Below are 24,673 nucleotides of genomic sequence, written 5' to 3'. Positions count from 1 at the left end.
TTACACGGTCATGCTGAGTATTCCAGAATGACAGACTGTCTTTCTAACGGCTGCTTGTTTTGATTAATATATGATATTCATGCACAATCCCCCATTTATTAATTTAGAATTCCCTAATATGGCATTTTAAAATGCGATTTCTACATCAGACAACCCTCATAACCGGCAATAAAATGAATAGAGGAGTCTTCAGACCCCCCTTTAGTGATTGCGACCACAGAGCCGAGTACAGGTCAGAAGATGGAAAACCTCTCTTGAAGGATAATGAGCTGCACACAACTGCTCCCCGGAGGACAATAGACTGGTGGAGGCAGCCCGCCGATAATACTTGTCTGCAGCGCCGACCTTACCTCTCATGTCACCACATTACAGTGTTGTGTCTAGTACTACATGTACAGTATCAGTACTCGTCTGGATTGGGAAGAACACCAGGCTCCTTTTCCAAAATTAAAAACAGTAAGTGTGGATGACACCAAATACCTGACATTTACCCCACTCACCCCTGGATGGGCGACTACATTTTAGGCAAGAGTCTGATAACACACACTGTTGTCCTATTGTGTCATGGTGATGGGGTGGTATAAGGCCGGGGTCACACTCAGCGTATGGAAATACGGTCCGTTTTTTACGGCCATAATATGCAGAAATGTTCCCAAAACAGTGATCCGTATGTCATCCGTAGGCAGGGTGTGGCAGCGTATTTTGCGCATGGCATCCTCCATATGTAATCCGTATTGCATCCGTACAGCGAGATTTTTTCGCCGGCTTTCAAAACGAACATACAATGGATCCATGGGCTCAAATATTCGTTAAAACATATATACAGTCTCTCTCTATATATATACCAGTATGTCAGTGAGACACACACATATATATAAATATATATATATATATATATATTTCATACAGCGCTAGATAGCAGAAAAGCCGGTAATTCAATTGCCGGCTTTTGCTATCTCGTTCCCAAACCCAACAAGATATGAGTAAACCATTTCATATCCCTTATTTTTTTACATATTCCTCACTACTAATGTTTCAAGTGTCTGTGTGCAACATTTGGGGGCTCTAGCGGTTAAAATAAAGGGTTAAATCACGGAAAAAATTGGTGTGGGCTCCCGCACAATTTTCTCCGCCAGAGTGGGAAAGCCAGTGACTGAGGGCAGATATTAATAGCCTGGAGAGGGTCCATGGTTATTGCCCCCCCCCCCTTGGCTAAAAATATCTGCCCCCAGCCACCCTAGAAAAGGCACATCTGGAAGATGCGCCTATTCTGGCACTTAGCCTCTCTCTTCCCATTCCCGTGTAGCAGTGGGATATGGGGTAATGAAGGGTTAATGTCACCTTGCTATTGTAAGGTGACATTAAGCCAGGTTAATAATGGAGAGGCGTCAATAAGACACCTATCCATTATTAATCCAATAGTAGTAAATGGTTAATAATACACACACACATTAGGAAAAAAGTATTTTATTGAAATAAAGACACAGGGTGTTGTAATAGTTTATTATACTCTCGATCCAATTGAAGACCCTTGTCACCTGAAACAAAGTTAAAATAAAAAAACAACAATATCCCATACCTTCCATCGTTCAGTCTTGTCCCACGCTGTAAATCCATCTGAAGGGGTTAACTGATTTTACAAGCAGGAGCTCTGCTAATGCAGCCGCCCCTGGCTGTAAAAACCTGGAGAATGAATGGAAAGCAGGGGAACGTAGCTACCTAGACTTGCGGTGCTGCGCCCCCTGCTGGCATAACCTCAGATGAACTCGCGCGTGAGAGAATAATATTATGACACCTACACTTGTAACATTACTAATGAGGAATATGTAAAAAAATAAGGGATATGAAATGGTTTACTGTATGTAAACCATGTCTCATATCATGTCGGGTTTGAGAAGGAGATAGCAAAAGCCGGCAATTGAATTACCGGCTTTTCTGCTATCTAGCTCCGTATGAAATATATATATATATATATATATATATATATATATGTCTTACAGATATATATATTCAGTTAGGTCCATATATATTTGGACAGAGACATAATTTTGGCTATAGACATTACCACAATTAATTTTAAACAAAACAATTCAGATGCAGTTGAAGTTCAGACTTTCAGCTTTCATTTGAGGGTATCCACATTAAAATTGCATGCGTCATCCACTGGATGCATCGGGTTGAAAAATCTTTCAAGGGAACGTTTTTTAGTACGTTGCATCCTGCAACTGCGCATGCCCAGGCGGAGATCTCTCTCTCCTCCCCAGGACTTTAGGATGGGCAGCGTACACGTTGAAATACTGCGTCCGTGCTCACGTTATGCACAAACTCACAAACGTACGTCGGTACGTCGCGCCGACGCTTCGTAACAGCCCCGTACCGACGGAAATGTGAAAGAAGCCTTAGTCTCCTGTATCAGCCATGGCCAGATGCACTAAGTTATTTTTCAGAGAGTAAATCACTGACTGAAATAATATACTGCAATACAGGAGTATAACGGCATTTTATATGAGCCACCAGAAGATTGTACTTTCAAGTACCATATTAGAAGGGAAAAAAATCAGAATTAATCAAATTTTTTTCTTCTTTAAAAATTAAAAAAAACTTTAAAATGAATGCATTTGTTTCCTCTGCCTAACTGGGGGCAACCGACGGTCAATCAGCATGACACCAGTAATGCCCGGTGCTCATGTGCTCATAGCAAGTGAGTTATTCTGCTACATACAGACAATTTGATCATCACCTGTATGTAGCAGAGCCAATGGGGTTATGGCAGCTTCTAGTCTCCCTTGGAGACTATTGATTGAAGCATACCAAAGGTTAAAAAAAAGTTTTAAAAAATATAAAAAAAATATATAAAAGTTCAAATCACCCCCCTTTTGTCCCATTCAAAATAAAACAATAAAAAATTCAAACATACACATATTTGGCATCGCCGTGTTCAGAATCGCCCGATTTATCAATAAAAAAAAAGGATTAACCTGATCGCTAAACGGTATAGCGAGAAAAAAGTCAAAACGCCACAATTAAGTTTTTTTTGTCGCCGCGACATTGCATTAAAGTGCAATACTGGGCGATCAAAAGATCATATCTACACCAAAATGGTATCTAAAAATGGAGACGCTACAGGTATCGGAAAATGGCACAATTGTTTCTTTCTTAACAAAGTTTGGAATTTTTTTCACCGCTTAGAATGATAATAAAGAACCTAGACATGTCTGGTGTCCGTGAACTCATAATGATCTGGAGAATCATAATGGCAGGTCAGTTTTAGCATTTAGTGAATATAGTAAAAAAGCCAAACAAAAAACAATTGTGGGATTGCACTTTTTTGGCAATTTCACCACACTTGGAATTTTTTTTCCCGTTTTCCAGTACATAACATGGTAAAACATATGGTGTTGTTCAAAAGTACAACTTGTCCCGCAAAAAACAAGCCCTCACATGGCCATATTGATGGAAAAATAAAAAAGTTATGGCTCTGGGAAGAAGGGGAGCGAAAAAACAAAAACGCAAAAACGAAAATACTTCCAGTCAGGAAGGGGTTCATCGAGAATCGAGACAGACCCTAACATTTTTTCTTTCTATAACTCACTGTGTTTTCTATAAAATGACCACCTTAGATCATGGACGAAAGTGAGTAGATACATTGTTGCCCAACGCTCCCATGTTTTATCACTCGTATATGAATAAAAACAATGAAATAAACTAATAATAACGGCAATACAAAGAAATAGGGAAATCATTCACCAGTTAAATAACACGATATGATATCAAACAATACTATTATAAGGCTATTTAAAAGATCATAATATACAGGACGGTGTAATAATATGCAAACAAGATATTGCAATATAATGCAACATATAATACAAGAGAATACACTGGAATATAATGGAATTGGATTCTATATAGGATATTATATCGCAGAAGTAAGCAGGGCAACATGATACAAAACAACACTTTACAAATAATGCAATGTATAATATTACAGAATGAAAACGTAAATGTAACGTAATGCTATATATAATATCCCAGTGTAGTATACAATATCCCAAAATAAAATGATATAAAATGTAACATTATGTAATATCCCAGAATAAAATATAACGTAGTGCTATATATTACAATATATCCACAATGCAACTTATAATACATGGCATTATTCCAATACAATATATTACAAGATACAATGTGAAGTTATAAAATACAATATAAAATGACACAATGTAGAATAATGCAAAACAAGCCGCATAATAAAATCCAGCATCACACAAGAGAATATACAAGGCATATATTGCACCCCAGACTAATAAGTGCTCCATGGCCTAATCCTGTGTATAGGGGGCACCCGGGGGTCTCAGCTCTCGGTACTGTTGCAGTGCAGGTATTTCATCCCCAGGCTCTGCACACGTCAGCATGGTGCATCCCTCTCGCAAGGGATGATGGTAAAATCCCAATGTTTTCTGCTTTAGAGAGAGCAGTGAAGGGGAGGATTTGGGGAGGGGGATCTGGTGTCTCCCTGGCCTCATTGGATGATGGGCAGTGGTTTTTGGAGCTCAGGATGATGCAGGGACCCCAGTCTGCTCTCTGGGGTGGACTCCAGGTGAACCCCACCTGCTGAATTGTGTGCCCCCTTTCTCCTGCTCTGCATTGGATACCTGGCACCCAGCAATCTCTTTAATGCCAGCTGCTCAAGTATCATTGCACCTTAAGGCTCATGGCAGCACCTCAAGAGCTTCCTGGATCATTTCATCAGCGAGGTAGATCCCACAGTGACCCCAATATCGTCCACAGTGACCCCAACAATCTGCAAGAGATTGGCTCCGAGTCAGAGGACTGCACAGGTACTCCACAAAGGCTGCTGTGTGGATGTATGGAAGGGGGTGTGTATGGGGGAGGGGATGCTGTCAGCAGTGGAGAGCTTGACCCCGGCCCTGGATGGGTTAATACGAGCAGTGACATCACAAGCAGTGATAACATTATTACTTACAGCAGAGATGCATCTATGCCACCCCATAATGCACAGCTTGTGGTGGTCCCCACTGCAGTGGGCTTTGTGCTTGATGTTCTATTAGTGCATTGCAGCTTCTGCAGCGTCATATCCCCTGTATCCCCCCATACCTGAGGCAGAGGGTCCTGGTCTGTGCACAGTATGGGGTGCTGGGAACATGCCCCCCTAGAAGTCATCAAGACATCCTCATCTCACTATGTCTGATGTGTGTGACGTGTCAATGAGATCTGTAGAAAGATGGATCGAGGAAATATAGATCATAAAAATGTCAGCATTTATTCAGGTCATGATTTATAGGAACTGCTAAAGTCATAGGTTACATAAAGGCTTCTTCACTTATTAGTTTTCCTTATACATGGATATTAGGGTGCTGCCATTTTTTTGAGCTTTGATGAGGCCCTGGGATTTGTACCTTCTGCTATTAGTGCTGCTTCAAAGAAACCTCTTCTGTCTATCTATCTATCTATCTATCTATCTATCTATCTATCTATTATCTATCTATCTATCTATCCCATGTCTATCTATCTATCTATCTATCTATCTATCTATCTATCTATCTATCTATCTATCTATCCCATGTCTATCTATCTATCCCATATCTATCTATCTATCTATCTATCTATCTATCTATCTATCTATCTATCCCATATCTATCTATCTATCATCCCATATCTTATTATCTATCTATCTATCTATCTATCTATCTATCTGTCTGTCTGTCTGTCTGTCTGTCTATCTATCTATCTATCTATCTACCTATCTATCTCATATCTATCTTTCATCCCATATCTTATTATCTATCTATCTATCTATCTATCCATATCTATCTATCTATCTATCTATCTATCTATCTATCTATCTATCTCTATTTATCTATCTATCATATATCTATCTCATATCTATCTATCATCCCATATCTTATTATCTATCTATCTATCTATCTATCTATCTATCTATCTATCTATCTATCTATCTATCTATCTATCTATCTATCTATCTATCTCATATCTATCTATCATCCCATATCTTATTATCTATCTATCTATCTATCTACCTATCCCATATCTATCTATCTATCTATCTATCTATCTATCTATCTCATATCTATCTATCATCCCATATCTTATTATCTATCTATCTATCTATCTATCTACCTATCTCATATCTATCTATCTATCTATCTATCTATCTATCTATCTATCTATCTATCTATCTATCTCTATTTATCATCTCTCTATCTGTTGTGTCCACTTGTTGACCTTTGTGTAGTATGAGGACAGGTCGTAGTCTTCATATAATGTGTCTTGGGACCAGTCGTGGACACAAATAGATAATGGCCCCTGTGTAAGAACAGAATCTGGGCCCTTTATAATACAATAGTTCTGTCTATGAGAGACACTGCTTGCTGTTTTGAGGTGGTGATGGGCCCCTCATCTCTTGGGTCCCTGTGCAGTGACGTAGGCTGTACCGATGACATGTCCGCCCCTGCTCGGGACCTTTCCTCTTGGTGACGTCTGTAGGGAGTCGGGGTCCTGTTTTATTTTTCTATGTTGGAAGCGATGTGGACAAGTGGTGGACGGTTTTCCTCAATGTGGATCTGTATCTCCCGGATCTGATCTCTATGATTCCCCAAGACTTGTATTGCAGTAATGAGGAATATTGCGGGGAGGCCTCCATCCGTCACATGATGACGAGGAGCAGCTCCCATTCACCCCTTTTATCCTGTACACGTGAGCTGTACATTTCAGGGTCACCTTTATTATGGGGTGTGTGCGCCTCCTGTGTACATACTAATCTGACATTGCAGGTATTCTCTGCCATTTATATAAGAGGTTCATGGGGGAGGATTTGTCATCTCCATGGTAACGAGGACACAAGCAGAGTCATAATTGCACCCATTTAAAATGTCTCCTAGCAGGGCAGCAATTAACATTTGTGTCAGGAAGAAGTGATTTGATTGTGGTAACAGATAGGCCGGGCCAGCCAGATGTGACCGACGATCAGTCCATAAGCTATAGCTGATGTATAATACATGTAATCAATGTGCCCACTATAGAGAGCCCTGTATCCACCATTCCTGCACAGCCCTGTATGTAATGAGATTCATCACATGGGTTTCCATGGCTGAGCGGCTGTATGCAAGCCTTACATCACCAAGCACAATGCCAAGCGTCGGATGAAGTAGTGTAAGGCTATTGCCACTGGACTCTGAAGCAGTGAAAACGTGTTCTGTTCATTGATGGATCACACTACTCCGGCATCCATGGACGATTCTGGGTTTGGTGAAAGCAAGCTTGCCTGACTGCATTGTCCTCGCTGTCAAGTTTGGTGGAGGAGGGGATAACATTTTGGGCTTGTTTGTCAGGAGTTAGCTTTGGCCTCTTAATTCATGTGAAGTGAAATCTCATCACTTCCGTATACCAAAACATTTGCATAATTGTAGCTTCCAACTTTGTGGGAACAGTTTGGGGAAGCCCTTCTCTACTCCCCAGTGCACAAAGCAAGGTCTATAAAGACATAGTTGGAGGAGTTTGGTGTAGAAGGACATGGCTGGTCCCCATGCAACATTTGGGAATGAGGATTGTCTCTGAGACTCCGGCCATTTTGCCTGATCCGTATCCGCTATAAGGAACATGAGCTAAGTACTCCTTATGATCGGTATTTTCATTATCTTACTCCTGATGAAGCTCAGTGGAGGGGAAACGCATTGAGTGTTGTGTATAATGGAGTATGTATATTTTGCCATTAAGGCTCATCTTTAGTTGGGGAACATTTATTGCTATCTGCTGCTATGCTCATTGTACGTGCTGCTATCTTTGGAGCATATAATTGATATTTTTTGCGCTTGACTTGCTGCTATACATCTTCAATATAGAGAGTGTTTGGTGTATTTACTATAGAATACACTATGATGATTTTTTGATGTTTATCCAATTATCCTCCTCGCGCTCTCTATCATTTTTTGCTCCTTTCCTATATCGGACTTGTGTATATTCAGTGACCCCTATACATAGATAAACGATTATGTTTACAAGATCTATATTTTGAGATCTAGAAAAAGGTGAACGTTACAATTATCCATCTATTAGTTAACCCCCTTTTTTGTAGGATATATAGCTATAGGTTGAGACATTAATACTTTATCTCTAGCTTATGTGGATTCTATAAACAATATAAACAGCTATATTTTCTTATTAAATCTATCCCTTTTCACCCTTTGTGTGTATCTTTTCTTCACTCCCTTGCCATTGTCAGAGACAGGGAGAGCCATCGACGAGTGGGGGCGCCAGTGCGCAGGATATAGGGTGCCAACCTCCGCTGTCAGGTAGGGTGAGACAGGTTGTATATAGGGTCAGGCACCTCCCCCTGGGTGCATCTAATTTTAATGTATAGGTGTTGGTGTATATTCACTTTTTTGTATTGACATTTTAAGCTACTTAAATAAAAATTGATGTTTTATTAATTTCAATAATAGAGTTCTGCGGTGATTACATGGCTGGTCACATAGAGTTCTGACCTCAACCGCATCCAACACCTTGGGGTGACCAAGAACAGAGATTGGGAGCCTGGCCTTCTCGTCCTACATCAATGTCTAACCTCACAAATGCTCTTCTGGATGAATGGCCAAAATTTCCCACAGACCCCTCCAAAATCTTGTAGAAGGTCTTCTCAGAAGAGGGGGAAATGTTATAGCTTCAAAATGGGGACTAAGTCCATATAATGCCTATGGATATAGAGTAGGAGGTCACTATAGCACCTGTAGGTATAATGTGGAGGGGGCACAATACATTTCTTAATTTTGCAATATCATATACCCAGAAAAACACAAGTAAAACCCTATATCTTCTGTTTCTGTCCTTGCACAGCCTTGGACATAATGTATGTATTATACCCGTGTGATACATGGGGTCCACTATTTCTGACACACAAAGAACATACGAAGGTTTAGAAACAAAGAGAAGAGGGATAGTGTTGGGGAGGGGGTGTATGTGCACGATACGTGTTCCTCCCTTATACATCCCCTCCCATAAAATAATCCCATGTTTTATAGTCCATTGTCTCTGGGACTGGCGCGACTTTCTCATTCTCAGTTCTTGAGGAAGATTTCCTCACAATGAGCTGAATCTTTACAATGTCTCAGAATGTGTCTACTCAGCAGTTGTGCTGCCACTAGTGGCCAGAGGTGGAGGTGCTCCCATGGGACCTCCTGATGTCACAGCTTCTCCAGGGCTCCCCCAAAGCTTCTTTGTCAGTTCTTCGCTGAGCCAAAGAACAAAGACTGACTGGAGGGGAGGAGGAGGAGGAAAGGAATGCCCACAGACCGGCCATGCCGCCATGCCAGGTGAAGACATTATAGGCCAATAATAATATATAAGAAGACAGTTTAACCCTCTCAGTACCACACACATGATCTTTTCTGTTCAGTGCAGGGTAGTACATGGTAGTTACTATTCTTCTTATTTCCTAAAATTCATCTAGTAACTATATCATTGTTATTTTTTCCCACTTGCAACTCTTTGAGGGTATGTTACTACTGGTATTAGTCCCATATATTAACTCTTTTAATGCCAATCGAAGATATTACACAAAGCAAAAATTGCTTTTCCAGGGTGTTCATTGGCAGGCAACTATTTTATATAGTGATTTCTTCATGCTTAACCGTTTTGTTATCTGATGACTCCGCTATTATTGTGTAATCCATGCACTGCCAGGTAAGAAGTCACAGGTTCACTAAGTAAGCGGTGACCGCAGCCGCTGACTTTCTACGTGGGTGACTAAATGGTATTAGAGGGAAAAAGGAATCATTGAATTACATTTTCATGGCTTATATTGTCCTAAGCAGGTGTGATAAAAATGCTGCAAAGAACGCTTTAAAAATATTGAAGTGTTAATCGTTTAGTTTCATCAGGTATCAAAATGCAAAGTGAATGAACAAAAGAGAAATGTCAATCACATCAGTGTTTGGGGTTTGTGTATTCTTCTAGGTACACTTGCATTGAGGTTGTTCCACATATCTTGGAGCACTAACTTCTTACTCTTCATTGGTTGGATTATGGTATCGTTTTTTAGCCGAGGTTGTTCCAGATTAAGCGATTCCATACACGTTAGGGGGGGGGGGGTTATACTTTGGCTTTTAAATACCACATCATTTTTCTTCATATATTATTTAGAATTGTTATTTCCTTTTTTTGGTCACCAATAAGCTTCGTACAGTAATAACGTCTTACAATGCGCCTCATACAGTAATTTTGGCTCCCCCATTCTGTAATAATGTTCCTCAAACTGTAAAAATATCCCTCATCCTGTAAAATGTTCCCCATCTTGGACTCCATCTTGAAATAATGTCCAAACCCTGTGATAATGTCCCTCATCCTTGCTCCTATTTTTTAATATAGTCCCCAAACTGTCTGTTTGTCTTTTTTGCTAAATGCTAAAACTGACCTGCCATTATGATTCTCTTGGTCATTACGAGTTCATAGACACCAAACATGTCTAGGTTATTTTTTATCCAAGTGGTGAAAAAAAATTCCAAACTTTGCTAAAAAAAAAAAAATGTTGCCATTTTTCGATATCCATAGCATCTCCATTTTTCGTGATCTGGGGTCGGGTGAGGGCTTATTTTTTGCGTGACAAGCTGACATTTTTAGTGATACTATTTTGGTGCAGATACATCCTTTTTTCATTATGGCATTTTAATTCAATTTCGCAGCGACCAAAAAAACGTAATTTTGGCGTTTTGAATTTTTTTCTTGGTATGCCATTTAGCAATCAGGTTAATCCTTTTTTCTAGCGATAGATCGGGCGATTCTGATCGTGGCGATACCAAATATGCGTATATTTGATTTTATTTTTATTGTTTTATTTTGAATGGGGTGAAAGGGGGGTGATTTAAACTTTTATATTTTTTTTATTTATTTCATATTTTTTTAAACATTTTTTTTTACTTTTGCCATGCTTCAATAGCCTCCATGGGAGGCTAGAAGCTGGCACAACTGGATCTACTCAGCTACATAGGAGCAATCACCAGATCGCTCCTATGCAGCTGAATTACAGGCTTGCTATGAGCGCCAACCACAGGGTGGCACTCAAGGCAAACCGGCATCAGTAACCGGGACCTCTATGGTTACTATCTTGTCTCAGGGACCTCTATGGTTACTATCCTCATGCATTGCTGACCCCCAATCATGTGACGGAGGTCGGCGATGCGCGGCCAGAAGCAGTAGTTAAATGCCGCTGTCAGCGTTTGACAGCGGCATTTAACTAGTTAATAGCAGCGGGTGGATCGCGATTCCACTCGCCGCTATTGCACGCACATGTCAGCTGTTCTGAACAGCTGACATCACGTGGCTTTGATGTAGGCTCACCGCCGGAGCCCACATCAAAGCAGGGGATCTGACCTCGGACGTACTATCCCGTCCGAGGCCAGAAAGGGGTTAAATCACAGAGAGTTATGTCACACAAAATACTTAATAAATAATATTTCCCACATGTCTACTTTACATCAGCACAATTTTGGAACCAAATTTTTTTTTTTTGTTTTTTTTTTTTTTGGGGGGGGGGGGGTTAAAAGTTGACCAGCGAATTTTGTAAACAAAATTTACAAAACCATTTTTTTTTGGGACCACCTCACATTTGAAGTCCTTTTGAGGGGTCTATATCATAGAAGATTCCCAAAAGTGACACCATTCTAAAAACTGCACCCCTCAAGGTGCTCAAAACCACATCCAAGAAGTTTATTAATCCTTCAGGTGCTTGACAGGAATTTTTGGAATGTAACATAGTAACATAGTAACATAGTAAGGCCGAAAAAAGACATTTGTCCATCCAGTTCAGCCTATATTCCATCATAATAAATCCCCAGATCTACGTCCTTCTACAGAACCTAATTGTATGATACAATATTGTTCTGCTCCAGGAAGACATCCAGGCCTCTCTTGAACCCCTCGACTGAGTTCGCCATCACCACCTCCTCAGGCAAGCAATTCCAGATTCTCACTGCCCTAACAGTAAAGAATCCTCTTCTATGTTGGTGGAAAAACCTTCTCTCCTCCAGACGCAAAGAATGCCCCCTTGTGCCCGTCACCTTCCTTGGTATAAACAGATCCTCAGCGAGATATTTGTATTGTCCCCTTATATACTTATACATGGTTATTAGATCGCCCCTCAGTCGTCTTTTTTCTAGACTAAATAATCCTAATTTCGCTAATCTATCTGGGTATTGTAGTTCTCCCATTCCCTTTATTAATTTTGTTGCCCTCCTTTGTACTCTCTCTAGTTCCATTATATCCTTCCTGAGCACCGGTGCCCAAAACTGGACACAGTACTCCATGTGCGGTCTAACTAGGGATTTGTACAGAGGCAGTATAATGCTCTCATCATGTGTATCCAGACCTCTTTTAATGCACCCCATGATCCTGTTTGCCTTGGCAGCTGCTGCCTGGCACTGGCTGCTCCAGGTAAGTTTATCATTAACTAGGATCCCCAAGTCCTTCTCCCTGTCAGATTTACCCAGTGGTTTCCCATTCAGTGTGTAATGGTGACTGTGATTCCTTCTTCCCATGTGTATAACCTTACATTTATCATTGTTAAACCTCATCTGCCACCTTTCAGCCCAAGTTTCCAACTTATCCAGATCCATCTGTAGCAGAATACTATCTTCTCTTGTATTAACTGCTTTACATAGTTTTGTATCATCTGCAAATATCGATATTTTACTGTGTAAACCTTCTACCAGATCATTAATGAATATGTTAAAGAGAACAGGTCCCAATACTGACCCCTGCGGTACCCCACTGGTCACAGCGACCCAGTTAGAGACTATACCATTTATAACCACCCTCTGCTTTCTATCACTAAGCCAGTTACTAACCCATTTACACACAATTTCCCCCAGACCAAGCATTCTCATTTTGTGTACCAACCTCTTGTGCGGCACGGTATCAAACGCTTTGGAAAAATCGAGATATACCACGTCCAATGACTCACCGTGGTCCAGCCTATAGCTTACCTCTTCATAAAAACTGATTAGATTGGTTTGACAGGAGCGATTTCTCATAAACCCATGCTGATATGGAGTTAAACAGTTATTCTCATTGAGATAATCCAGAATAACATCCCTCAGAAACCCTTCAAATATTTTACCAACAATAGAGGTTAGACTTACTGGCCTATAATTTCCAGGTTCACTTTTAGAGCCCTTTTTGAATATTGGCACCACATTTGCTATGCGCCAATCCTGCGGAACAGACCCTGTCTCTATAGAGTCCCTAAAAATAAGAAATAATGGTTTATCTATTACATTACTTAGTTCTCTTAGTACTCGTGGGTGTATGCCATCCGGACCCGGAGATTTATCTATTTTAATTTTATTTAGCCGGTTTCGCACCTCTTCTTGGGTTAGATTGGTGACCCTTAATATAGGGTTTTCATTGTTTCTTGGGATTTCACCTAGCATTTCATTTTCCACCGTGAATACCGTGGAGAAGAAGGTGTTTAATATGTTAGCTTTTTCCTCGTCATCTACAACCATTCTTTCCTCACTATTTTTTAAGGGGCCTACATTTTCAGTTTTTATTCTTTTACTATTGATATAGTTGAAGAACAGTTTGGGATTAGTTTTACTCTCCTTAGCAATGTGCTTCTCTGTTTCCTTTTTGGCAGCTTTAATTAGTTTTTTAGATAAAGTATTTTTCTCCCTATAGTTTTTTAGAGCTTCAATGGTGCCATCCTGCTTTAGTAGTGCAAATGCTTTCTTTTTACTGTTAATTGCCTGTCTTACTTCTTTGTTTAGCCACATTGGGTTTTTCCTATTTCTAGTCCTTTTATTCCCACAAGGTATAAACCGCTTACACTGCCTATTTAGGATGTTCTTAAACATTTCCCATTTATTATCTGTATTCTTATTTCTGAGGATATTGTCCCAGTCTACCAGATTAAGGGCATCTCTAAGCTGGTCAAACTTTGCCTTCCTAAAGTTCAGTGTTTTTGTGACTCCCTGACAAGTCCCCCTAGTGAAAGACAGGTGAAACTGTACAATATTGTGGTCGCTATTTCCTAGATGCCCGACCACCTGCAGATTTGTTATTCTGTCAGGTCTATTAGATAGTATTAGGTCTAAAAGTGCTGCTCCTCTGGTTGGATTCTGCACCAATTGTGAAAGATAATTTTTCTTGGTTATTAGCAGAAACCTGTTGCCTTTATGGGTTTCACAGGTTTCTGTTTCCCAGTTAATATCCGGGTAGTTAAAGTCCCCCATAACCAGGACCTCATTATGGGTTGCAGCTTCATCTATCTGCTTTAGAAGTAGACTTTCCATGGTTTCTGTTATATTTGGGGGTTTGTAACAGACCCCAATGAGAATTTTGTTACCATTTTTCCCTCCATGAATTTCGACCCATATGGACTCGACATCCTCATTTCCTTCGCTAATATCCTCCCTTAAAGTGGACTTTAGACAAGACTTTACATAGAGACAAACCCCTCCTCCTCTCCGATTTTTACGATCCTTTCTAAACAGACTGTAACCCTGTAAGTTAACTGCCCAGTCATAGCTTTCATCTAACCATGTCTCGGTTATTCCCACTATGTCAAAGTTACCTGTAGATATTTCTGCTTCTAGTTCTTCCATCTTGTTTGTCAGGCTTCTGGCGTTTGCAAGCATGCAGTTTAGAGGATTTTGTTTTGTTCCAATCTCCTCGCTGTGGATTGTTTTAGAAATGTTCTTACCTCCCTTCTGAGTATGTTTTCCTGGATCTTCTTTGTTCAAGTCTAATGTTTTTCTTCCCGTCCCCTCTTCTTCTAGTTTAACGCCCTCCTGATGAGTGTAGCGAGTCTTCTGGCGAATGTGTGTTTCCCAGGTTTGTTGAGGTGTAGTCCGTCTCTGGCGAGGAGTCCATCGTACAAGTAATTCACACCGTGGTCCAGGAATCCGAATCCTTGTTGTCTGCACCATCGTCTTAGCCAGTTGTTTGCATCAAGGATCCTGTTCCATCTCCTGGTGCCATGCCCGTCTACTGGAAGGATAGAAGAAAAAACTACCTGTGCATCCAGTTCCTTTACTTTCTTCCCCAACTCTTCAAAGTCTTTGCAGATTGTCGGTAGGTCCTTCCTTGCCGTGTCATTGGTGCCAACATGTATCAGAAGAAATGGGTGGACGTCCTTGGAGTTGAAGAGCTTTGGTATCCTATCGGTCACATCCTTGATCATCGCACCTGGAAGGCAGCATACTTCTCTTGCAGTTATGTCCGGTCTGCAGATGGCTGCTTCTGTGCCTCTCAGTAGTGAGTCTCCCACCACCACCACTCTTCGTTGCTTCTTGGCTGTACTTTTTGCTGTCACTTGTTGCTGTGTGCCCTTTTCTTTTTTGCTTGCTGGTATTGCTTCATCCTTAGGTGTGCCATCTTCATCCTCTACAAAGATTTGATATCGGTTCTTCAGTTGTGTGGTTGGTGATTTCTCCATGGTCTTCTTGCTTCTTTTGGTCACATGCTTCCACTCATCTGCTTTTGGAGGTTCTCTGACACTTTTTTCACCTTCTGTGACCAGTAGAGATGCTTCTGTTCTGTCTAGAAAGTCTTCATTCTCTTTGATGAGTTTCAAGGTTGCTATTCTTTCTTCCAGACCCCGCACCTTTTCTTCTAAAAGGGCCACTAGTCTACACTTCTGACAGGTGAAATTTAATTCTTCTTCTGGTCGATCTGTGAACATGTAGCACATGCTGCAGCTCACCATGTAGGTTGTCACATCTGCCATGTTGCTCCTAGATCCTGCTGACTTGCTGTGTGTTTTCCTTCTTGTGTAATCTACTCAGCCAAGCTCTCTTGCAATAATGTCCTACAGGCAAAAATTACGGCGCGCGGTTTGGTGATTCTTTCCAAGCAGCTGGTCCCGGCTGTACCCAACGATCTTCTAGCTTAGGAGATGGAAAAAAAATTAACATTTAACTTTTTTTCTGAAAAAATTTACTTCAGATCCAATTTTTTTTCCAAAGGTAACAGGAAAAAATGGACCCCAATACAAAAATTGCAGGAACAATTGGCAGATGCCACATTGCATTTGGAGAGCCTCTGATGTGCCTAAAAAGTTAAATCCCATTAAACACCATTTGAGAAACTAGACCCCTCAGGGAACTGATCTAGATGTGTGGTGAGCACATTGACCTCTCGGGTGCTTCACAGAAGTTTATAATGTTGAGCCGTAAAAATAAAAAAAAATCAAATTTTCCCCACAAATATGTTTTTAGCACAAAATATTGCATTTTCAGGCTGCAGTCACACTAAACTAGGTGAGGAACAAACAGAGGAAAAGTATAATAGAAACATGTCACCATTTCAGGATTTATCACCCACTTCTGGTTTTGGCTTACAAATACTGATGAGAAATACTGACCAAATACTGATAGTGTGACTGCAGCCTCATAAGGGTAACAGGAGAAATTGCGCCATACAATTTGTAGTGCAATTTCTCCTGAGTACGCCAATACCCCATATGAGGGAGAAAACTACCGTTTGGGCGCACAACAGGGCTCAGAAGGGAAGGAGTGTAATTTGACTTTTTGAATATAAAATTTCCTGGAATCATTAATGGACGTCATGTCATGCCCCTGACGTGCCTAAGCAGTGGAAGCCCCCCACAAGTGACCTCATTTGGGAAACTAGACCGACCCTTCAAGGAATCTATTTAGATATGTGGTGAGCACCTTGAACCTCCAGATGCTTCATAGAAGTTAATAACGTTGAGCCGTGACAATAAAAAAATTACATTTTCCCCACAAAAATGTTATTTTGGACCCAAATTTAGCATTTTCATAAGGGTAACAGGAGAATTACACCATACAATTTATTGTGCAATTTCTCCTGAGTACGCCAATACCCCATATGTGGAGGAATGCTACTTTTGAGGCATAGTGCAAAGGGAAGAGGCGCCATATTGGAGTTCAGATTTTGCTGGAATGGTTTGAGGGTGCCATGCAGGGCCGGACTGGCCATCTGGCAATTCTGGCAGAAGGACTCGTCTTGTGACGGGCTGCCTTTTCTGCTATGTATGTATGTTGTGACGGAGGACAAAGTCGCTGACTCCGTCACTTACTCCAGCAGGTCTCAGGTATTATTAGGAATATTGGCCTTGTAGTAAATCTTGATTTCCTCCATCCAGGGTAATATTAGTAATAGATCCCATCTGGTGCTTGGGGACAGGGACAACATGGGCCTGTGTGATTTCAAATGCCAGGGTTGAAATTCAGACCCAGTCCGTACCTGGTGCCATGTCACATTGGCAGAGCCGCTGAGGTGCCAGAACAACAGAAACCTCCTATATGTGAACTCATTTTACAAACTATACTCCTCAATGAATTCATCTAGGGGTGCAGTGATCATATTAACACCATATGTGCCTCACAGAATTTTATATCATTGAGCGGCGAAGAAAGAATAAATTACATTTTTACCACTAAAATGTTGTTTTAGCCCAAAGTTTTTAATTTTTCTAAGGGCTAATAGGACTTTTTTTTACAACAAACTGAGGTCCATTTTTTCCTGAGTAGGCCAGTACCCTACATGTAATTGGAAAATATTTTTCAGGCGCAGTACAAAGCTCAGAAGACAAGGAGCGCCAGATTTTACTGTTATGGTTTGCAGGTGCCATGACCCACTGCGAAAGCTCATGAGATGCCAACACAGCAGAACCCCCCATATGTGACCCGATTTTACAAACTACACCTCTCAATGAATTCATCTAGGGGTGCAGTGATCATATTGACGCCACAAATGTGTTACAGCATTTTATACCATTGAGCAGTGAAGAAAAAATAATTAAATTTTTACAAACAAAATTTTGTTTTAGCCCCAGATTTTACATTTTCACACAAGAAGTGGGTACAAATGGCACCATAGTTTGTTCACAATTTCTATTGAATGTGGCAATATCCCATATATGGCTGTACAGTACTACCTAACTTAGCCATACGGAGCACCATTTGTCTCCTGAAGCCCAGATTTTCCTAGAATAGTTTGCAAACTCCATATACAGAGCCCCTAATTGCCAGAAGAGCAGAATCCCCCTCAAGTGATGTCATTTTGGAAACTATACCCCTTGGGGAATTTATCTACAGGTGTAGTGACGATTTTGACTCCATGGGTGTTTTCAAGAAACAAGCAAGAATAAATGTTGCAGAGTGAAAATTGTGTAGTGTGTAGTGACCAGTATGTTGCAGTCACCAGTACGATATGACCAGCCCGTGCTTCTGGAGGCATGCATCCGTAAGTTAGGCGGGCTCTCATCTCTTTGGAAATGCCAAACATGGGCGCGATATGTGGTTTAGGTACACTGTGCGACTCAGAAGGGAGGGGGGCATTTGGATTTGAGAGCGGAGAATTTGCTGAATTTCTTTTGGCGGGTGAGGAGCCATTTTGCTTTTCCAGAGCCTTTGTGCTATCAGTAACGTGAAGCCCCCTATATTTTCGCTAACAGATGACAGACCTGAGTGAGTGCTTTACTTCGTGGATTGAGTTGAAGCTTTTGTTGGGAATATTTTACATAACGTTTGGGATCACAGTTGTCCGGCGCTCTACGCTGATCATTTACTTTGGGGTTTCCATCTAAATCTCTGAGTGACGTGATTCAGATGAAACCCCTGAGGGATCCATTCACTATAATGAGGCAGCAGTTACTCTGGACTCTGTCTGGCCTCTGTTCAGCGGTGTCCTTATTTTCAGAAGTGCACAAAACTGTGGCCGATGGCACTTTTATGCAATCCTAAAAAGACGGACACCACCGGATCACAGGTCCTATAGCGCCACAGTGCCTCCATTTGGCTCATTGTGGGGAATCTTCCGCCAGAGGTTCTGTCTGAACGTATTTCAGAGATTTACACAGAAACCCCGATGCAAGCTCTCAGTGCAGAGCACAGGATAAAGGTGTGCTGAGCCTTAGGTTAACTTCACATTTGCATTGGGCAGAGCTGCGGAGGGCTGCATACTTCCTCCGTTAAGCCCCGCCCACTGCCTCACCTCTTCCAGTCAGCTTCGCCTACGTCTGCATGTGTCCTGCGTACCTATCTTTAACATTGGATACGCAGGCAATACGGATGTATGCGGATGTGTCCGCATGCGTCGTTTTGACACTGCACCAAACTGGTTGAATGCAACATGTTGCATTTTGTTGCAGTCAGCACAGCGTCAAAACGAAGCATGCGGATGCATCCGCATACATTCGCATGGCCTGCATAACCAATGTTTAAGATAGGTACGAAGGACGCATGCAGGACGCATGCAAAAATAGTTTTTGTATCACCACATTTTGAGAGCTATAATTTTTCCATTATTTCGACCGACAGTCATGTTATGGCTTGTTTTTTGCGGAAAAAGTTGACATTTTTATTGGTAACATTTTCGGGCACATGACATTTTTTGATCACTTTCTATTCTGATTTTTGGGAGGCAGAATGAACAAAAACCAGCAATTCATTAATTCCTTTTGTGTGGGTGGGGGTTTATGCCGTTCCATGTGTGGTAAAATTGATAAAGCAGCTTTATTCTTCGGGTCAGTACGATTACAGCGATACCTCATTTATATAGTTTTTGTATGTTTTGGCACTTTTACATAATAAAAACTATTTCATAGAAAACATAATTATTTTTGCATTGCTTTATTCTGAGGTCTATTACTTTTTTATTTTTCCGCTGATGGATGGAGCTGTATAGTGGCTTGTTTTTTGAAGGACAAGATGACGTTTTCAGCGTCTTTAGATCTGTTTTTTATCGCGTTTTATTCCACTTTTTGTTCAGCGGTATGATGATAAAGCATTGTTTTTTTCCTTGTTTTTTTTATTTTTTTATGGTGTACACTAAAGGGGTTAACTAGTGGGACAGTTGTATAGGTTGGTTCGTTGCCAGCACAGCAATACCAAATATGTGTACTTTTATTGTTTTACTTTTTTTCATACAAATATTTATTTATAGATACAATATCTTTTGATTTTTCTATTATTATTTTTGATTTTATATATATGTTTACAATTATTTAAAAAAAAATTGCTTTTTTACTTTGTCCCACTATGGGACTATCGTTTTTTTTGCAAGCTGATCGCTTGTACAGCATGGGCATGCAGAGAAAGTTGCACTGGGCATGATCAGCAAGTTTCCTAGCTCTGGTGACCTGGATGTCATCATAACAACATGGAGTCACCATGGCAATGATCGGGACCCCGCGTCACCCTGTTGGGTCTCCAATCCTTAAGCAGAGAGGCTGACAGCTCACTGCCAACTCCCGGAGTGCTGCAATCAGGTTCAATCGCAGCATTTAGGAGGTTAAAGTCCCGGGAGCGGTGTGTGACTACTCCTGTCACTTGGTGCCAGGTGTCAGCAGTCAGAATCAGCTGACACTCATCGGCGATCACCCACGCACAGCCCGTGTTCGCGGGTGATCGCAATGATGTAATAATCCGTCCCTAGTCAAATAGGCCCAGAGCACATGGATGGATTATTATGTCAGAAATGTGTTAACCTCACAGTAGGCACAAGTTTTAATAAAATCACATCCGCTTTGCCTGAACTGTTAAGTGCAGTAGACTGCATGCGCCAAAAATGGGGTGTGTCCTGATCCTTCTGTCAGGTGTTACTTCCTTCCGTATGCACCTTTCTCTCTATAAAACAAGAGGAAATAGGGCAACAGATTACATGCAGTTGTGTGAAAACGTGTTTGCCCCTTTGCCCCCTTCCTGATTTCCTGTTCTTTTGCATGTTTGTCACACTTAAATGTCTCAGATCACCAAACAAATGTAAATATTAGACAAAGATAACACAAGTAAGCACAAAATGCAGTTTCTAATTGAAGGTCATTATTATTAAAGGGAAATGAAATCCATACCTAAAGGGTGCTGTGTTAAAAAGTGATTGCCCTCCCCCTTAAAACATAAATTATTTGTGGGTTATCACATTTTTGGAAAGCTGAGTTCAAATTCCCTAGTCACACGCAGGCCTGATTACTCCCATACCTGTTCTCAATCAAGAAATCACTTAAATAGGACCTACCTGACAAAATGAAGTAGACCAAAATATACTGAAAAGCTAGACATCATGGCATGATTCAAACAAATTGTGGAACAAATGAGAAACAAAGTAATTGAGATCTATCTGTCTGGGAAAGGTTATAAAGACATTTCTAAAGCCATGGGACTGCAGCAAACCGCCGGGAGAGACATTATTCACAAATGGCAAAAACATGGAACAGTGGTGAACCATCCCAAAAGTGGCCAGCCAACCAAAATTACCCCAAGAGCGCAGCGATGACTCATCCAAGCGGTCACAAAAGACCCCACAACGACATCCAAAGAACTGCTCTTGTCCCCATGTAAATGCATTATCATGAGGATAAAACTGATTGCGTAGACACTGTGAACACAAAAATAGCTGCTTTTTAACTATTTGTAAAATTGCTTCAGTTTTTATTTTTGATGCACGGGATCAATAAACTATGGTTGCAAAAGTCGACATACCTTTTCATTAAAAGGCAAACTTTATGATATATACACACGGATATAGCTCTTGATGTTAGTTGATAGTTATATGTGAATGTGGCGGCTGCAGAGGGAGAAATTTAAATGCTCTGCTCATTGATCATTTCATTACAGCCCACAGTCTGTGCGTGATTTATAGCCGCGCTCTATTACTGTCTCCTGAGAGAGTGTTGTACAGTAAGTACTGGCTGCAGACTGTAAATACATCTGACTGGTCTGCTGTGAACCACCGCATGACTATAGGGACCAGAGAACAAGGACTATGTCGGTTATAAGTCTTAAAGGGGTCATGTGACTGCAAGTATCCGATGTCCGACCTCGCTCAGTTCACTTGTATTGAGCATTGAAACGCACAACTTGTCGACATGTGATTGCATACATGCGGTCACTAAGTGCCAGCACTGGAAAATCCTGACAACGCGCACTGTACTCACTGTGGGGATTCACAAATCTGCAGTCGCATAGAGTGACTGCAGACTTAAACCTCACACCTGGACAAACCATTTAAAGGGGACATACATAATTCTTTTACATATTTATTCTTTTAGATTACACAAAACATAAATTTTTCCACTACATTTATTACAAAAGAAAACAACGGCTACTTGTAGACATTGCCTTTACATACTTGTTACAGCGCCCCCTTTTGTTAACTTGATTCAGTGTCTGAATGTCCACCTAAGCTATGAAGCTATGATTCTTCTTCGCACTGCCGATGCACTAAGCATGTGTGACCCCCAATAATGGGCACAACAGTTAGATGCTCTAAAAAGGAGCCCAGAAGAGGGGGCGCCAAAACAAGAATCTCTGCATCCTGTTACAGGATCAGACTACGCAGGGTCCGTTTGTAGTCTGTTACCTTGGAGACACATAGGTTACAAAGGGTTGGAGATAAAGCTCCTGACTTATTGGTACTGATTATTCTCTCAATGCTTAAAAGAGACTGTAAAACAACAAATTCAGCTCTGCTATATCTGTATATGCTAATGCTCATTAACCTTACACCTCATTCCCTAAATATCAGCTCATTTGCTAGATTGTTCTGTTAGTGTGCTCTATATCAGGGGTGTCAAACTGCATTCCTCGAGGGCCGCAAGCCATGCGTGTTTTCAAGATTTCCTTAGCTTTGCACAAGGTGCTGTAATCATTATGTGTGTAGGTGATTAAATTATCACCTGTGCAGTACAAGGAAATCCTGAAAACATGACCTGTTTGCAGCCCTTGAGGAATGCAGTTTGACACCCCTGCTCTATATGGTAGACTCATATGCTGGTTGTCACCCAATATCAGGCAATGCCTAGAGCAGAGCTGACCGTGGTGCTGAAATCATTGCTGCTGGCAACACCATGTGCAATGAGATGTTATTGGGGTTGTCTGGTAAGTAACATATTTTCTACACAAAAAAAAATGCTCAGAATTGTTAAAACAAGTAAAAAAGCAATATTTAAAGGGAATATTTCAGCAGATTTTTGCTATATAGGCTTCAGAAGCATAATGTAGGAGCAGAGACCCTGATTTCAGTGGTATGCCACTTACTAGGCTGTGTTTTACTGTTTCAGTACAATCATTGTTTTATCACCAGAAGATTATCACTAGAGGACTAGCTGTCTCGTGCTTCCTAGTCCAACGATAGCACAGATTAGCAGCTTTCTATCACTCTACATTGTACACAGAAAGCTGTGGTGTGGGTGGGGTTTTACACAGCTCAGCAGTTGAGCTCTGCTAGATCTGCAGCAGAGAAAACTGTGATTATATCACGACTGCTGCACCCAGTAAACTAAGTGATACATCACTGGAATCAGGGTCTCTGTCCTTACATAATCAGATTACATAGCAGAAACAGCCCCTACTGGATGGTGTGACAACCAATATGTAATCCGAGGCATGCGTCCACCACAGATACTAAAATTCATTATATAGCAGTATTACGCAGGCACTGTTAGGCAATATTATTAGATTATTGACTGCAGGATTGTTATTTGTCCACTTTATGTTGGTATTGTTTGAGCACTATATGGAGGCATTTACATATGCATTTTGTGTCAGGCACTATGTATTGCTTTTTTCACTGTATAATGCTACAGAAACTAGATGGCAGTGTAATTTAGGAAACAGTATGGAAATGTTGGATATGTGGTGTTTCGATGGATTTGTGCCCAAATGGGTGCACTAACAGAGAAAATGCAGAAGGCAGAATCCAGAATAATGCTGTCCATTCATAAATAGGCCTAAGTTTAGCTTCACTATATAAAGCAAAATATATAGTAATCTAGCTGTATGCACTGTGTCTAGTAGACAGGATCCAGATATGAATCTCCTTGGCGCTCGGCCCCATGTCATTTCTGCTTCACGGCTCCATCCCATGCCCCCGCCATCATACATCTTCTGGAGCACGAGCTACATTACAGCAAATTTACATGAAAATTAATTAAGACCTGGAAGATGAGAGGAAGCACTTGGAGATGACACAATGATATTTTGGCTTGATCTATAATCACTCGTTCAGGTCACAATGGGGATCTTGTATTATTAATTTTCTCCATATGATTGGAGTGAGTTACAGCTAAATCCTATAGTGAGCAGCTGAGACGCAAACAGCACAAGGAACGTGGTAAATAATGCAACATGCGGAGCCAGGATGGCATCCAGTTTAGTGGTAGGACACGCTGGGATCGGTAGTACATACATTATGTAACTCAGGATCAGTGCTGGATAAGTAATGTAATGTATGTACTGTGAGAAGGTCACTGGCAAAATACTAGAAGGGAGATATATGTGTCACTGAGGAGGTTAGCCTCAGTGATATGAACCTGGAACAATGCTCCAACACACTAAGTGCCATATTAAGGGCTCAGTTTTTGTGGACAGCTCAAGAGTGAGTGGGAGGCTGCTCACCATATCTCTACCCCAGGGACTGATTCGGGAGGTAAATGTGGAGCCTGTGGACTCATTCAGTGTTCGGTGTGTCTGGAGATGAGATCTCCAGAGCTGTACTCTTGTTAAAGAGAACTGAACCTTGTTTTTTGTTCCCCTGAGCAAGTGGATCCCCACAGCCACACAGACTGTACTGTATGCTATTTTGCTTTTCCCCTTATGCCAGAAGGGCCCTGTTTGTTTACCTAATTTTGGACTGGTTTGTTTAGTACGTT

The 24,673-nt window shown here is 41.0% G+C and overlaps 1 protein-coding gene across 1 annotated transcript in view; it reads left to right on the top strand.

Moving 5' to 3' along the window:
• The first annotated feature begins 4,459 nt into the window (after positions 1 to 4,459).
• PHACTR3 (phosphatase and actin regulator 3) overlaps positions 4,460 to 24,673 on the top strand; it is a 245,289-nt gene continuing 225,075 nt past the window's right edge. Inside the window, exon 1 of the mRNA XM_069751216.1 lies at positions 4,460 to 4,844. Coding sequence (XP_069607317.1) covers positions 4,718 to 4,844 — 127 coding nt within the window. The 5' untranslated portion in view covers positions 4,460 to 4,717. The remainder of the gene's footprint in view (positions 4,845 to 24,673) is intronic.

The sequence above is a fragment of the Ranitomeya imitator genome, chromosome 2 (assembly GCF_032444005.1).
Source record: "Ranitomeya imitator isolate aRanImi1 chromosome 2, aRanImi1.pri, whole genome shotgun sequence".
NCBI classification, from domain to species: Eukaryota; Metazoa; Chordata; class Amphibia; order Anura; family Dendrobatidae; genus Ranitomeya; species Ranitomeya imitator.
Note: the sequence above shows the minus strand (reverse complement) of the source record. Positions and strands in the feature narration are given on the sequence as shown.